At 37.6% G+C, this 17,577-nt stretch overlaps 1 protein-coding gene across 12 annotated transcripts in view; it reads right to left on the reverse strand.

Annotated features, from left to right (window-relative positions):
• Nucleotides 1–17,577, reverse strand: part of GRIA4 (glutamate ionotropic receptor AMPA type subunit 4) — a 245,231-nt gene that overhangs the window by 49,265 nt on the left and 178,389 nt on the right. For 6 of the 12 annotated variants that reach the window (XM_074916334.1, XM_074916284.1, XM_074916275.1 and 3 more), the window contains 3 exons: nucleotides 16,004–16,114; nucleotides 7,343–7,549; nucleotides 385–755 (listed from right to left, as the gene is read on the reverse strand). The exons of 1 other annotated variant lie outside the window; for it this stretch is intronic. In XM_074916334.1, coding sequence (XP_074772435.1) covers nucleotides 385–755; nucleotides 7,343–7,549; nucleotides 16,004–16,114 — 689 coding nt within the window. Of the gene's footprint in view, nucleotides 1–384; nucleotides 756–7,342; nucleotides 7,550–11,696; nucleotides 14,706–16,003; nucleotides 16,115–17,577 lie in introns of those variants that run through there. 5 more of the 12 variants (XM_074916299.1, XM_074916291.1, XM_074916324.1 and 2 more) reach the window with 4 other exon arrangements.

Genomic DNA, 17,577 nt, shown 5'->3' on the forward strand with positions numbered 1-17,577 from the left:
TGATAGGAACAGAAATGGGACATTCATTCATGCAATGCAAATATTCAGCATAATAGTGTGCATTTCATAATTGTAATCCAATGGAACTAATTTAGCAACAACACAGTTCCTCTGAAGTCAACTCAGTGGAATTACTCCTGTGTGTACCTGCTGTTTCTGAGAGCTGTTTGTGGTTCATGCAAATTGACATACGTAAAATAATAGTAATGACTGAAATTCAAAGCAGATTCTCTCTTGCCCTTATCATAGCTATTAGAAAACAAAAAAAATGAAAAGGCTTCCCAAAGAATGAACTTCAAAACACTGCCAGGAAAATAAATGAAGGAAGATTTTATGCTTCAGTGTTGAAGATAAAATGCAAATGTAAAAAGATTTGACACAAACCTTGGGGAAATATCACATCCTTGTTGCATAAAGGCACCCAGGGAAAACCAGAGGCTGTTGAATATGCCAAACTCATTGGGAGGCTGGTCACTGGGTCCTTCTTTCCCATCCTCTGGTTCTTCTGTGTGCCACTCATATGGGCTAAACCTGCTAACTAGGAACAGGACCACACTGACACCAATGTAGGCAAAGACTATGCACATCCAGATCTCATAGGCCAAAGGGTCCAAGAAGGAAAACACTCCTGGTTTAGATTTCTGGGGCTTTTTGATCATAATGGATATCCCCAAACTCATAAAAGGCTTAGAAAAATCAATGACCTCTTCTCGTACCAAAGTGATGGTCAGAGGCGCAACAGCAATCTCTGCTTTCTATAAAGAAAAAAGAAATACAGATGTATAGATTAATTGGAGTTGTCTTATACACTCAGCTAAGCAGCTAATTCCAAAGGTATGTCATTAACATCAGGACACTGTGGCTTAAATGTTTTTTATAACATATTTCTGTTTCTTTCTATCACAATCTATATTTACTCAATATTCTTTTAGTAAAACATACATATTGCAGGTTATTTTACAGAATTATAGGAATAGTTTTCTGGCTAAGGAGAAGACAAATCATATAGAGGTGTACAGCAGTGTAGGTAGATCATTTTAGGTATTAAATTTGATTTAAAGGAATTCAAGGAAGAATTAAAAATGAGAATGACCCTAATGTCACTGAATGTATAGAGATCTTTTTATGAGATCCCAGGAACAGTCATTTATTATAATATTTTCATAAAACGCAATCATTCTTTGAGGGAAACCACCTCACAGACTTAGGGAAGTTCCCAATAGCATGAAGTAGCAAAGGGGATTAACTATTGCCATGATGCCACAAAACTGCACACAGTTCTCTTGGGGGAAAGATAGTTCAGTAGGAATGATTCAGATTTTAAAAGGCAAGTATACAGAAAACAGCTGTGCAAAGTCATGCAATAAAAGGATAAAAAATGTGCTGAATCCATTCCTATTAGGAATAATTTTTAATACGTTTCTCTGTTTTTGGAATGAAGATGCCAGTCTTGAATTATGTATTATTGATGATGGTGACTATGGCTGCCAACAGTGATGTCTGCATGAACTATAAAGATATTGTAGCTGTGCTAATGGGTCATTTCTGTCATTAGGGACTCTACATTAAGGTTTGCTCCTTGCCTTGCCTTGTCTTGGACACTAAAACTGTCATTACAAAGGTAGTTAAGATGGGAATTGGGACAAAAGATGCATTGGTGGTAGGGGAACAGATGCAGAATCTGATGAAACCTTTCTCCTGTTCACCATCACGGTGCTTATCTATGTGGATTTACAGAGCAGAGCTCATGCTCTGTGACTAGCATGGACTTCTATACAGCTTATGGGCTAAGGAGGGTAACTGAGCATATTTTGAGAACACTTTGTTTTGGTTGCCAATAAGGTGGACTTGCAATCTGCCTTTTGCAGTGGCATTACTCCACTTCAGACCTCAATACATGAGATAATCTGCCTGTGTTTACCCCACCCCAGGCCCAGTCATCCTCACAGGCACAATTAAGAGTTATTCATAAGTCTCCACAATAGAACTGTTGTAGTTTTCTTTTCGAAGTTGGGCCAAATCAATCTTATGGGGTAGCATCTTCAGATATAGTATATAACCCATAGTTTACCAAAGCATTTAAGCATGTTTGTCTTTCAGGATGCTCTTAAGGACTTTCATACTTAATAAAATATACAAGGATATATTTAAATCCCATCAATTTCAATGAGATTAAAACATGCTGAAAATCAAGGTTGTGCTTAAATAGTTTAATTCAAGTGTTTACATAAATAACTTGTGTGATAAAGAAAAGAACAAATTGAAATGTCGGCTTTTTTGTTATCTCACTACTCTGAAACAGATAAAGGCATTTAAAAGAATATGTTTTTGTTATTTTATATGCTAAGTTATACTGAGCTATATGTATTTTATGGAATTTAATTTAAAGCTAATTTCATGTAGATAAAATTTAAACCTATTTTGGTAGCTGTATAATTTTGAATAATTCAAAAAACCTGACTCATTCCAGTGCAATGGACAAAAAATGCAAATTTGTATTAAAATTGCTATATATTAATCATCAGATTATATCTGTCATTCTGAAATACTTGTGCAGAAGTGTTTGTAAAGATATTACAGCTTAAGCACACTAAATGACAATTTTGCAAGCATATCAGACATTTTTGGTGTTAACATCTTGGGTAAACATTATGATAATGCTGCTAATTCTCTGAAGTTTAATGTAAATTTTGTAATATAAGACATTTTATAAAAATTGGCTTCTTGAAGACTTGTGATTACACGTCTGAAATAGATATTTTATGAAGATAGGTATTATATGAAAAAAAAAATAACATGTCTAAAATATGTTTTTAAATATCCTGAAATTTGTAAAGTAAATTTGGTTTCTGTAGTCTATGGATTGTAGCATGGTTTGGGCTACTGGCATTGCTGCATGAAGAACAGTTTCCTTCCTTAGAGTCAATGTCTTTTATATTTCTAAATATCAGCTACTGTGAATGTCTAATGTAGAGTCCTTGAAATGGATTAACTGAAAGACTTGGGGAAACTGTGATCTATTACTGCTAATCTTTGTATTGGTCACATAGCAGTATCTTCATTAACACAGTGTAAATGATAGACCTGGTCATTGGTCTTCAAAAGTGTTGGCTAACAATTTTTTTGTGTCTGTGGATTGCTACTGGGATTAAAACAATGATCCTTGAGGGCTGTTAGCTTTTATGATGTGAGGTGGAAAAGTGACAGCATCATTTTAGTGTGAATTGTGGAGTTTTTAAAAATCCAATTAGCACACTCCATACTGTATGTGAAAGACTGGAAAAGATTCATCTTACCAAATTTAAATGCTCAAAGAGTACGTGCAGAACTCAAACTACATTAGAACTAGCTGCCTACACTACTTTAAGGAGTTAAAAGAGAAAAAACAGGAACTTATCCCATTTCATTACAACAGTGATCTAATGTCAGATGATTCATAATGTATGTAAACCCATTTCATGCCAATGACTGCAAAGGGACAGCACATAGCTAGGTCACAATTAGATGCCAAATAACTGTTAAAGTGCATCCTCCCCAATCTGATCGTATTATTCGTTATTTTTGTAAGACTACTGTGTGCCATATTAAGGCCTACATAAAATCTTTGTTGTTGAAAGCTAAATAATGACAATAGCTGTGCATAATAATCATCAGCATTTGTGCTTTGCCCAGTTAATGTACACCATATAATTATGGATTTAAATGATTAACAATATAACAATGGTGCAAACAATGATTCTGTTGCCAGTGAAATCTGTTTTGACAAAGACTAATGATACTTCACACTTGAATCAACTGCATCTGTAACAGCATTTCAATCAAGGCCGCGCCACTAACAAAGACAGATGGATTCTGGATCCTCCCGATATTATACAATGGGACAACATTAAGTCTGATGGTAAGATACTTTTACTTTTCCAGAACATATTATTATAAACTTGTCAGTAAAATCTATGCTTGGTACAAGCTGTATGAAGGTGGTAAAGCTGAGAAAAATCACCGAGGAATTGATTTCAACTTCAGTAGTTCACGGCCTCTCAGAATTTAAACAGAAACAAGTTGTGACCTTTTGTGTTAAGCCATGAAAGAATAGCATTCTGTGTCAGTAGAATGAATATTTAATTGGAGCTGGCTGTTAGTGCATTTGGAAACACCTGTTACATGTGCTTAATGGTATTTCATGCCCAGCCAGCATTTCTCCTTAGATATCAAGGTCTATAGAGTCCCACAGGGACCACTGCAGGCATTCGGATACATCAGGGACAGAAGACTTCCTAGTAGTTTTTAACAGAGTGCTAAAAACAAAACCGAAAAATAAACACACCCCTGCACACAACCTTCTGTACAGTCATAGCAAAACTGTACACCACAGCGCTTTATACACTGGAACATGATGGAAAAAATCAACTACAGAGTTCGGGTAACAACCAAGCTGCCCTGTGCAGTATCTGGAGCATCCAGGTACCAGAACGACCAACAGTGCTTATGGGTCTCAAGTAGACATGGGATAAAATTGGCACGTGTTCGCTCTCAGTAACAGGGATAGAACTAAGAGACATTGGTGACACTGAGGCACTGGGGTACTGTGTAGAGAGAAGAACAGGAGGGGAGCCTTTTGTGTGGCACAGAAAAGGTCCAATCTCACTGGCCAGCACAAAACTGTCTGTTAATCCTTTAATGTGATTGGGAATTAGAAGCTGTAAAATGTTTCCCAAACAGATTGTCTCGTTAACTTGCTAATTCGGTTGCAAATTCTGTCCCAGTCCTGGCTGCATATAAAAATCCTTGCTTGAAGCACAGCCAACTACTCAGAGTACTTGTGGTTATGATTTGGGGATCTATCAGAGAAGGTGAACATACTCTTGTAGCAGAGCTTTTCAGGAAAGTCTCTGGCTGACTGATTTTTATGCTTTCTCTATATTAAATAGGCCAGGGGACCCAATGCTCTGTAAATCATCTGGCAAGGACTCAAGGAAATTGCAGGGAAGATGCTCTTCACAGATTCCCTATGGAAATCTTAAGCAGCAAACTTTTATAAGATAACAGAAATAACAATTTCCTTTAAAGCTACACCTGTAAAAGTACATTAAACATGCTTGGAGTAGCTCTTGGCCTTAAAGCCAGATGGCACAGGACAGCCTGTGTTGCTACTATGAAAGTCATTTAACCTGTACACCAGCATGGTGGCATCCAAGCTACCTATAGGGAATGGTTTCTCCCTTATCCTAGTGTCCAGCTGGGCTCAGAAATTATTTTGGACAGTAATTATGGGCCAAAAATATATCAGGGACCATTGCTGCAATATAGGAGATTAGTCAGCCAAGTTCCAGTGCCCAGGGACACTCCCTGGTGCCACTGATATACTGGGATACATAAAACCCCAAGAAGCCTTCGGACAATAAAGCAAATATACTGGACAACAGTGGACTTCTGTTAGTACTTTCAAGAAAAAGAGCAGCTCTGACAGCTTTACTGCAGCTCATTCCCAGAGCTCAATACCAGAATCACAATCAGACTGAAGCCTTCCTAACAGATAATTGTGTAGGAGCTTTTAAATTTGGCCACCAAAGAGCCTTCACCTCATTCTTTTCCATTACAAAAAAATGAAGTGTTGACCATGTATTCTGGGATGTCCTCTTCATGTAGGTGATTTGCAACAGGTTCCTTATGCTTGTGAATTTTTGTTGCAGCTATGTTAACAGCTGCACGTCACTTTCCACTATTGGCATGAACTTCTGTGTGAGCTTCCTCACAGTACTTTCTATTTCAGTCTAGTACTAGGGCAGTTTGGGTTTGATGAGGCAAATTTTTTGTGATAAAAAGAAAAAAAACCCCACAAACAGAAAATGTAAGTGCCATTTCAAGTTTCCTCTATAATTTTCAGCTAGATATTAGGCCACTGAAACTATGCATCTGGGCAAGAGAATTTTCTCACAATTTGTAAAACAGCACATAGCTATTGACATCTATGTGCTTGTCATTGCACTTAAAAGCCAGACAAGGAGTCACGTCCATTTTGATAAAATAAGTATGAAAAACCTTTGACTTTTAATATCCTGAGAGTTGAGCTGCTTCCAAGCCACTGAAGTGGATATATATGCTTGGTGATCATTCAGCTTTTCCACTCTTTAAAGATACAAGTGGGGTTGATTCTTCCAAGAACTTCCAAGAACACAGGGAGTTTTGTGAGGTTGGTATAACCTTCTCATTCCCATGTGGAGGGGAAACTAACAACAATCTGGGGCACCATTTCCCACAGTCCTACAGCACACAGTCTATTTCATGTTGAGGAGTCCCTGAACTGATGTTAGTGGAGAAGATTTTGACAAAATTTATCAGCTATACTGAGCTGATAAAAGGGAACAGAAATGGAGCTTCTAGAAAAGCTACTAGGCTTTTTCCACACATGGCCCTAACCATCACTGGAATTGCAAAAACTGCAACTGTGGATGGACCAAATGGTATGCAGTAGTTTTTTTATAGGGAGGTTGAGTCATGTTCTGAGTTAATTGGCAGAAATATTCTCACCTGAATAGTTTTAGGATTTATGTTTTTTTATTCCATCTCCGAAATGAAAAGTTTCTCTAAGAATTCTGATCTGTTCTCAGTGCAGATACAAGCAACTGCAGTCATCAGCAAGCACAGCTCTGAGTTTTGCTACTTTTGGTAACACCAGATACTGCAAATATTTTTATGGGTTTCTTGGAACTATCTTCATTAAATATTACAACTTTATGTGTCAACAGAAATGTTAAATATGCTATTCTGAAGAATTCTTCTCTAGATCACTGTATACCACAGTGCATTTAGTTGCTGAACTTAACCAGGTTTGCTCTTGAATTTTATTACTGATACTCATTTTAAAAGTCTGTCGTAATTCTGAATTGCCTAATTGTGTACTTCTCTGTAGTAGCTTGTTATATAAGTTTAATATATGATGGGGGATTCTCCATTTCTCAGATTAGACCAAGAGTCCTGTCTTTTATAAAAGATCAGTCCATCATTCCATGAAAATGAATGACTGACTGATATTCTTCCCAATTAAGTTTTACAATGTATCAGGAATAGATGGTCTCTAACGTTAGTTCTAACATTAATGAATTTTTAAGAGATGTGCAAACTATGGATGTTCTAATGTTACACAGTACTAGTTGAATAAATTGTAGAATTTGCATGAAACTATTTGATTTTCTCTTGAAAATAAATGAAAGCACAGAGATCTGAAACAAAATTCTGGGTTTTTTTCTGTGACCCCAAGGTTAAATAAAATGCATATATACTTCCTATTTTATGACTAATACTATGATATATTAAATCCTGCTTCAAAAATTGGTATGCTTACCCCATAAACAAGTTCTCCCACCATCCCATTCCAGATTTTTGTCTCTGGATCCCTTGCTCCATACTTTCCATCAGGAACAATGGCAATTTTGTACTTGATACCAATATGTTTTGCAATTTCTGATGCCAGATCTACACAGTATCCTTCAAACTTGTCATTCCCTTCAAACGTATCATGGTTTTTCTTGAACATAACATATGGGGCTTCCTATAATGAAAGAAGTAGAACTGTAAAGGAGAAGTATACCGCATATACTCTGAAAACATGTCATCTACCAACCGAACAATACACATTTTATCAAAAGTTCATGGATAGTATTAGCATATTTAAATTAAAATATATGAACAGAAATCCTTCTGTACACTGTAATTTGGCTTATACATTTCACAAGATTGATGAACCTTACGAATTATAAACACAAAAACTATCCAAGAATCCATATAAATTTTACTTTATTTTAAATGACCTCAGTGCAGTATATGCTAAATTTGAAGCGTGAACAGAAGCTGAACCCATACAACGCAAATGACTGTGGGATAATGCAAGGTATAATTTACGCTTTTGACTTCAGTAAGTAAGCATATCTTCTAGCATAGTGTGGTTACTGTCAATGTAATTTCAGATGCACAGTCTGAATTATTTGCCTTCTTGGGGTTTAGAATGCATAGTTACTAAGAGGCTACATACATTTTAGTGAGAACATAGAAATATGTTCCTGGTGAAACACCTCTCTTCCTCTTCAAATAAACAGTGCACATTCTGCAAGGTCTTTTAGGAAGAATCTAAGCAATATGCATGGACAAGAATGGCATTAAGCTGACACTGACTTTACATGCTGCATGAAAAAGAAGTATTTTTGGATACTAAGTGTGTAAAACCTGTCTTGAAAAGTGGATCTTACATTCCCTGTGTAAACCGTCCTACACAATAGTGAACATTATGTGACTGGAAAATCAAGGTCACATTGGGAAAACAGTCACATTTTTCTTTTTTTGCTGTGTGGATTCAGACTTTAGGAATCATTATGCGAAACTATACTTTCTGGTGGTTTTTTTAAATTACTTCACATAATTCATATTCATAGCCAGTTCCTGATAAAATACTTGTCACTAATGTCACCCTTTGAATTTACATCTCAAAATACTGGCAACTTAAGTTTTCTCTGTGCTGGCCTTGGTGAATGTTTTTTTGACACTAACCTTGGTAGTATTCTGCCCTATTCACATCTTTCCCACATGCATAATTAGTACAAAAATAAAAATATAAAAGTAAACATGTAGTCCGAGAATGTCTGCTTCTTGAAACTACATCAACATCAACCGTAAGCAACAGCAACTTCGTAACATCTATTAGGTGTTTAACAATGGAGGAAACATGGCATTACAGGAGCAACAGGAGGACTTAATGAACCAATTCCAAAATTTTTCAGTGTGTCAGATATTTTTTTCCTTTTGGATGTCAATATGTAGCTCCTATTAGCAGGCTGTGGATCCACCCAAGAGAAGAACTTGACAGGCAAGCCTGAACCGTATCTGTAATTTACTATTGGAAGGTGAAAAGGCAGAGAAACAGAAAAAAGAGAGATTATACATGGGAGGCATTACTCCTTTACTTATGTAAGTTTACTCCCTGTGGTAACACTGCCCAGGACCCACCTCTGTATAAGGATGGCACAATGAAGCTTTGTTATGTGAGTGGAGAAAGTTGTGTAGTTCGTTTACTTCAGTGTGAGAGAAAGGTCCCAGATTAAATTCCACACAGTTTGAGAACAGGGAAGTGCTAGTGATTCCTTAAAAACAGAGTCAGGTTCCTAAGTATTGCAGGAAAGTTTTGCTCTCCAGTGTATTCCCAGAACACCTCTCCTCCCATCATCTCCTTCTTACGTTAATCTCTGCTACAGACATGCCTCTTTGGGCCACAATCCTTTAGCAATAATTCAGTGTTGGAGGCCATTGATGCACTATGGCCGTTCCTTCAGCTAAGGAACCAAGCAGCATAGAAAAGTGTCCACAATGATCAAAGTCAAACTCTGTCTGACTACCGGGTTTGTTGACCTATATGTAAGTATAAATTCCCAGAGAAATTTGCGGGTGACAACAGCAGTTTGTTGCATTTTTGAGCCCACAGTTAGGACCACCGCACATCCATAGATCACCACGGACTTCTAGAATTGGAGCAATCACAAAACGAGCTGTTATCACCCTGACGCATGTGGCCTGGGCACCGTGAAGACCACTGAGCTACAGCATCAACTCTGCACTGTAATCACTGCAGTGATGCAGTGCAATGCCTTTGCCCATACAGAGTTTGTATCTTCAAAGGAAAACTGGCATTACCAGCAGCCTGCACCATTTATTGTACTCCTATCCTCAGTTAAATCAGCTTAATCTCAGACACCTGTTTTCCAGAGGGAGGGAGGGAGAAGAGCAGGCAGAAAGGGTCCTGCCCTCTCTTTGCAGCAGATCTTGATTTTGGAAGTATTTTGGGCACATTAATCAGCTGTTCCTCCCTCATGTAGGCTTTTTGTTCCTATGAGAGGAAAAGCCAATCTGTGTCTTTCTACATATGTTATTGCACAAAAATGGTTAAAAATAAACAGAGATCAAAAATTCTATGTCTCCTGACTGTGATTTAGCCAACCTCTAGCTAGAAATACAGCCAAGATTTGTCCAGCATCCTGCATTTGTGGACTCTCCTTACAAGCTTCAGTTACATTTGCTTGCCGCACCTCAAAAGCAATGTTGTTTTTCAAAGACCAGTTAGTGACTGTTAGCTCTTCTGATTTAGCCTTTCTTATAAATCCCAAGCCAAAGGCATACAATTAGTCACATCAGGAAATAATAATTCTGGAGAGGGAGACAAAGCAGACAGGCACAGAGGAGGCCAGGTCAGTCTGCTCCTTCACTCAAAACCCAGACATTCTGCTTCTGCCTGTACCTCATCACTGACAGGGCTGCTACAAAAAAGCATTTCAACTGTCTCTGCACAGCAAAGCAAAGTGACAGGTGCCTTATTTTTCCTGTTAAAGGCTAAATAAGCTTCAGCCCTCCTCCCCATGAGTTCTGTGCTAGAACACCGAGAAGGGGAGCAGTGGGGTCCAATACAATCCCTGGCAGGTGCAAGCAGTGGCAATCCCATCCAGTGGAGGGACCACCAAGTGAGGAAGGACTCAGAGGACCTGGGTTCTGGCAGGGATCTGCTGGGTGACTTGGAGGAACCACATTAGTTCTTTTCCTGTCCGTTTCTCTTTCTACACACTCTGATCTTACTGATTTAGAGCAAAATACAGAACATCTCTTATAATGCAATTCTCTGTACAGAGTAAGGTAGTACCTCTTGCAGTGACTGCTTTAAAAGAAGCACCAATCGAGTGAGATCTGCCAGTGTGAAACAATACAATTAAAAATAATGGCAAGACATACTGCTTTTTGCTTACTATGTTGTCCTTTCCCTCCTACCTATTTTACACAGAATAAATAACAGTTTCTTTAATTGCTGTGCCTACTTTACCTGCCAAATAACAAGAGATGTATTTTCAAGTAGAATTTGATGAGGGGATGTGGGTGGGATTGAATGTGGCTTTCTGATAAAGACTGTTTACAAAAAAAAAAATCAAACAGTAGCACTAGCTGTAAATTCTGTCCATTCAAGACTTTGGTGGTATTTCAAATTAATGAGGTGTGCAGATGCTATTGTAATAACATCTGGTCACTGAATGGCAAGTTTTACTGGTTTGCTAACAAGCAACTTATACAGACAAACTTGCAAGGTCACACTGCAAAGTCATGAAATATCTGAATTGATCAATAGCATGCACTCAGCCATATCTTGATGCTCTTTTCTATCTGTGGCACTGAAAAAGATTTTTTGTTTTGTGTAATATATTACAATAGCATTTTCTGAATTAGTAGTAATGTTAGTGTAACCATGCTAGTGTAAAGATACAAGAGATGCAAGACATCTAGGAAGAGGTAATATCTACTATTAGATCAGCTAAAGTACCTGAAAACAGCAGGCATACTTTTTCACTGTTTCCAGTTATAGCATCTTGTCTAATAAAAATATTACTTCTCCCCACCATCTTTGTATTTACTACAGTTTTGAACTATAAACTCTTAACCTACTGATGTAAAAGACAAGTTTGACTTACTGCTGAATGAGGTTTAGCACTGCAATATTTGCAAGATTTCAGCTACTTAATAGCATTCTATGGGGTAGTGAATCAAGAAAAAGTCCATATTGAAATGATCAATGACTAGCACGGAACAGGTATTTGAAATGGTGCAAGCTTTACTTATATAATTCACAATTTTATAACAATACTTAACATTTGTAAATACAAGTTGATGTCTGCAACAATTACCTTTATAGATGTAAACAAATCATTCCACCACATTGCCACAAATTCATGTGTACAGTAAAATGCTTACAACTGATTCATACTATAAGGGAAGCTGGAGAAAGTAACTAACCCAAATACCAAACAGATCTATGTTTGGCTTTCCTATTCTAAAGTTCATTTCAAAATCTTTAAACATTGTAAAAATAATTTGCAAAAGTGACAAATATTTGTGCAAGGAAATGCCTCATTTTTAGAACAGGAGTGGCACATATTATCACACTTTATTCTGAAAGAAACTTCTGTAGATGTCAATGGAAGGTTTTTTGGTTTTAGTGGTTTGGGGGTCTTTTTTCTGAATAAAGTGTCCAGGATTCGGTTTGAGTATTTATTATTGTCATGCAACAAACTTCAATTTTTTTCTCCAGTCTACTGAAGAATTTAATTAACAAAATTTCTAATCAAAATATATTTTTCTATTATAAGAAAGAAGGTTATAGTTAGAATTTTTTTGACGTAAGACTCCATCAAGAGTACATCAGTCAAAACAATGAGTGTGGTTCTGTCACCTAATGAAGGTTATCTGACATCTGAGACACCCTAAGGTAAACTGCTTGACCTCCAAGTGCTGTTCTGCAGGTCCTTGTGCTGTCCCTTTCCAGATTGGTCTGATATCCGCAGTGTTAGGCATTCACCTATGGGTTACTGAATCAATTTCTAAATCTTTGTGGACTTGATGAAAATTTACATACTTGGGGCACAAATTATCTCACGTGCCTGATACAACATCCACTATCTGAGACATCCAGATGGTCCTATATGGCATGAGACAGGCAAGTGCCATCCTGTCAGTGTAAGAAATGGAGGGTAGGCAGCATATCCTAGAGCATCTTAAATGTCACTGAGTGCTTTTAAGAGGGCAACTGAATCAGTACCCTTTGTAAAGTCATCTACATTTAGGTGACTCAGTCATGAACTGGATCCTGCCCTTGAAGCTTAATCTGCCAACACCAAGACTATCACTAAATTATTGAGCTCGGAAGCCACAATGCAGATGCAGCTCATATACATCAAGCTTTGGTTTTAAAAGATTTTTGGGATTTTTAAGTTTTGCAATCTCAGAGTAGGTACAGAGTTGGCTATATCAGGAAATGAATTAGAGAGTTTGGTGTAGTCTTCCCAGCCTACTATTCTGTATTCTACCTCAACAACTTGTCACAGTATTTCTCAATTTACTAAATTAGAGATGATCATTCTTTCTAGCTAAGTCACTCACCTTACCTTAGTGTTAGAGGAGGGCTGCACATGGCATCCCTTCTCCAGTCATACGAGCCTGCTGTGCACTTGGAGTCCCAAGCGCCCCCCTGGAGCAAATGCTTCTGCACACAAGTAGAAAACCTGTCCTTTTCATGGGGCTATACGTGTAGGAGGCTGTGCAACACATGAGGTGCAGGACATAGGTCTCTCCCAGGAACCATAAAAATCCGGGCTGCATGGCAACTAGTGGAGTAAAATGCATCAGCTGCTCCTGCTGCCACCTCTCTCTGGGGTGTTCCTTCACCACAGGACTAATTAGAGATAGGTTGATGCCTATGCCCTAAATCAAAACTATAAAATAACTTCTATGTGCTCTCACTACATTACAAATGTACATAACATTTTGCCAAGTAGAAAACACTGTACTAAGTTCTTTGAGTGCAGAGCTAATTTGTTATAATGCACCTTCTATGCAATAGCCATACAGCCACATTACAGCGAAGTAAGCTTGGATGCATAAAAATTGAAGAAACAGAGGTCAAATCAACTTGTGCTATTTGGCTTCAAGCAAAAATTAAAGCGAGCCATGCTGAAAACTTGTAAACTTTTCTTACGCTGTCACGACACCTGTCTTTGAAGACTGAAAAGCCTGACAGCATTGACTGCAGAAGCTTTTCAGTTCAATGTGGAAAATATGCATGCAACCAAAATTATATGTGTCATCTACAATGGTTCAACTTCCCTTCAAAATGAAGAGGGGAAAGAAGAGGTGAAAAAGTCTGTCTGGCATTTGCAACATGACTATAATACAGAGAAGAGCAAAATAACAGTATTATGAAAGTTATTCTAGTTAAATATATCTTTTCTTTGTGTGTGTGATCACATGCTTGTGGATGTTAAATGCATTGCCCTGTCAGGCCAATATTAAGAATCATGGTTCTAACCTGCCTTCAGCATCATGTGTGCAGCTCCCAGTGGAGTCAATGGGAGATGGGCATGATAAGGCAGAATTCACCATATATTCTTATTCAAACCAAATTCTGATATATTTCTCTTGCACTGTGATTTTGAAACACTGAAAGGGGACACTTTTGGCCAAGAAGCAGTGCTCCTTTCAAATAACTGCATTTATCCCAAAAGGACATGCTGCATAAACACAGGGCATGTTTTGGAATATTAATTCAGCTTTTTGGTTTTGAAAATGATCCCACCAGTCCTTTCAATACAGGGACTGGAAAAGTTCTGAAGATAACATTTATTATGCACATCAAAATGCTTCAATGCAAACAGGACAGGCAAGATAACACATTTTAAAAGCTTTTTTTTTTTTTTCTTTCTCTTTCCTTTCTGGCAAACAGGAACCTTTTCTATTACTTTTCATTATTATTTTTACTTGTTTCTCCTAAACTTGGAGCTATTTATAGAAATTACAGTATTCATGTATAGTAGCTTCAGTCAAAGATATCAGGATTGGTCTGAGAGGAAAATTTCGACTGAAAGCTTGTTATTCACATCGTTCTCTTCTCAGCTTGGCAAAGTTGAAGGTTAACGTCATCTGTTCTAGACATTTCAGATTAGTCACAGAACTTTTCTTGGTGGTTCAGTGCCTGGTCATCCAGTCAGAGGAACAGTAATCCATATGGAAAAATTAGCTCAATGCTACTAGACTGGTGGTTAATACTTGAGCCTTAGTTAGGAATGTTCGCAGCATCTTGGGACTCTTTTCTTCCTTGATCAATTTCTTAAAATAGGATTCTTCATCAGAGGCTGAAAAGAGGAGGACTGTACTGAAGTATATTTTTTTTTCCATCACCGTCTTTTTTTTTTTTTTTTTTTTTTTTAGGAAAAAGATACATATATTTTAAATGTCCCATGCAAAAAAATAAAATAAAATAAAAAGTTACACAGTTTGGTTAGGAGTTACATTCTGAATTCCTGCATAGTAGTTTGGCTGGTTTGAATCCTGGAATGATAATCTTCAACAGGAGATTATTAAAACATACTTAATGTATAGATGTGAATACACACTGCTGGAAATGTGGTAACTAACTGCATTTTTGAGTAAGAAAAGGTCACTTTCCTTTGCATTATTTTCAACTCTGTATTAAATTAGAAAAAAATATTGTTTAACAACACATATTCCTTCCCATTTGAGACACAGCTTATTCTAAAGGGTTAAAATGTCTTGTCTAAATGAAGTAGGTGAAAAGGGCAGTGAACTGAGATGTAAAATCTTAAAAGCGGTCAGGTAAAGGTCACCCTTTGCTAGTTGGCTTGACAAACATCAGCTTAAAAGGGCATGTCTGACTTCAGAGGGAAAATTGTTAAATATTTTGTTTAAAATACAGATTTGTAAGAATCTATGGTTTTGAAAAACTATGTATTAAAAATGTAAATGAATGAAGCAACTGCATTCTCCTTTGCAACCACTCTTTAAAAACACCAGTAACACTGGCAGATCAAACCCCAAATCTATCCAGATTTTATTAAAATGGAAACTTTATTGAAATGCTGAATAAACATATTAAGAAATATGTTCAAATGCATCTACTAAATTCAAGTTCATTCACAATTGGAAGTAGATAATCCAGGTCTCATTGGCTGACTGAACTATATAGAATTTTAGCTCTTGATAATGTCAACTTTGAATTTATAAAGTATCAACAAAAAGGGACACTGTCATTACAGACATCTAATTTTATACCTCTGTTAAATTCAGAGGTTTTGGGTTTTTCTTTTCTTCCAGTTTCTTGTGAGTCAAGATTTATCAATTAGAGGTTGAAAGAATTCACTTCTATTTCTAGGACTTACTTTAGTAAAAAATGGAAACAACTGAATAAAGAAAAAAAAAATTACAACTAAAATTTAAAAACCTGATTTCAAGTAAATTATTATATTAAATGTGTACCAAAAAACCTCTGTTACAGACATGACAGTCACGATAATTAAGCTATATAGTTCTCACCCTCCCACTAACCTAGGAACTGGCAGACTAAATTGGACCATAACTAGAAATGAGATGGTGTCACACACCAGTGTAAGCATTAAAAAAAGGAACACCTTACCAAAATTGTAGTGACAACTACTGTTCTATTCTCAATGGCTGAAGTGTCATTTCCAAGTGTAGGTTCATGCTGAATCAAAACTAATTTATCCATGTCATTCCAGTATCCAACCTGCAAAACAAAATGTATATAATTTACAGTAGAAAAGTCTACACTCTGTATAATTACAAATATAAATGGTTGTAAGAACAACAGAGCGATTCAAAGATAATTTTGTACCAAGGGAAGTGCTGTCATGCTCACGGACAGGTGCACAGTGGTATGTATCTTAACACTCTGGGTTTATCACCTTGCACCACTGCTGCATGGAGTCAGAGCTGCCACTCAGCTGTTCCTGAATGATATGAGCTACTTTGACCAGAGGTACCAGTTAAATGCCATTTTCAATAGTTTGAAGCCTTCCTGGGGCATAAATGAGATGTAAGAATTTTTGCTCTCCACAAAAAAATTTTCATTCACTACTCCTCCAGATCTTCTGGTCTTAGATGGATCAGTGAACGATATCTGGATGGCAGCTTTGTAATTCAATGGCTGATCTCAATCCCCTGCTGCCTTGTGGGCCTCCTAAGAGACCCCAACCCAGGGACTTACACCAGGCTCGTTCCACTTAACTGCTGCACTGACCTTTAGCACCTATATTAGAAGCCCTGTTATTAAAGCTCCACTCACTGGACAGACAAGCACTGCCAAACTCAGCTCATGCAGAATAAGCACCCCTTCTCAGAAAACTGCTTGCTTTCCTCACTGACTCTAAAGAATGGTGAGAGTGACTTGACTCTGCAAGTATCTCTGGCAAGTGCCTACAGGGAGGGGGAACAGATCACATTTTCCTCTCCCTGGATGAATTTAAGTTACCACAACCCTTCCCAGAGCAGCTTTAAGGTGAAACAGCTGTCTTTGCTCATTACTGGTGATGGATGAATTTACTCTAGAGCCAGGTCTAGATTATCACTTGTTCTTGCATTCCCATGGAGAAAAAAAAAAAAAAGTTAAAAATGGTATGCCTGCAATCTGAAGCCTTCCTTTACATACAGACATCACTCTTTGCAGTGCACATCTCTGGTATTCAGTACAGCCTGCAGCTGTGCCCTGTGCATTGGCAGTGGTGCTGCTGGGCACAAGATGAGTCAACATCCTTTCCTGCGAGGGCCCAGTGGTGCAGTGCTTGCTGTAAAACCAGATGGAATGAAGGCAGCCTGAGAAAAGGAGATCCCCCCTCAAACTTTGATTGATGCTTTTAGGAGCTGCTCAATGAACACTTAAAAATCCCCACATACCCCCCAAAATTCCCCACAGGCTATGTAATATGGTTTTGGGTAGCCAAAAGTACATATAAGACCTAAAATACTTCACTGCTTTTGCAAATTCTGCCCAGTCAGAATCTTACAGGACACTCATCTCACTCCATGTGGTGATACCGTATTTAGCATCTATATCAGCAAGTGGCACTTCTGGATGTAGAATTCCTCCCAATCATTTAATGTTGCCCTGGGTGATGTTAGGAAGGAAAGGTCTTCCTGGGGATGCTGTATGCATGATGTCCCCAGTACAAGACAGATGTCTATGAAATAGCA

Source organism: Athene noctua, chromosome 1, assembly GCF_965140245.1.
Source record: "Athene noctua chromosome 1, bAthNoc1.hap1.1, whole genome shotgun sequence".
Lineage (NCBI taxonomy): Eukaryota > Metazoa > Chordata > Aves > Strigiformes > Strigidae > Athene > Athene noctua.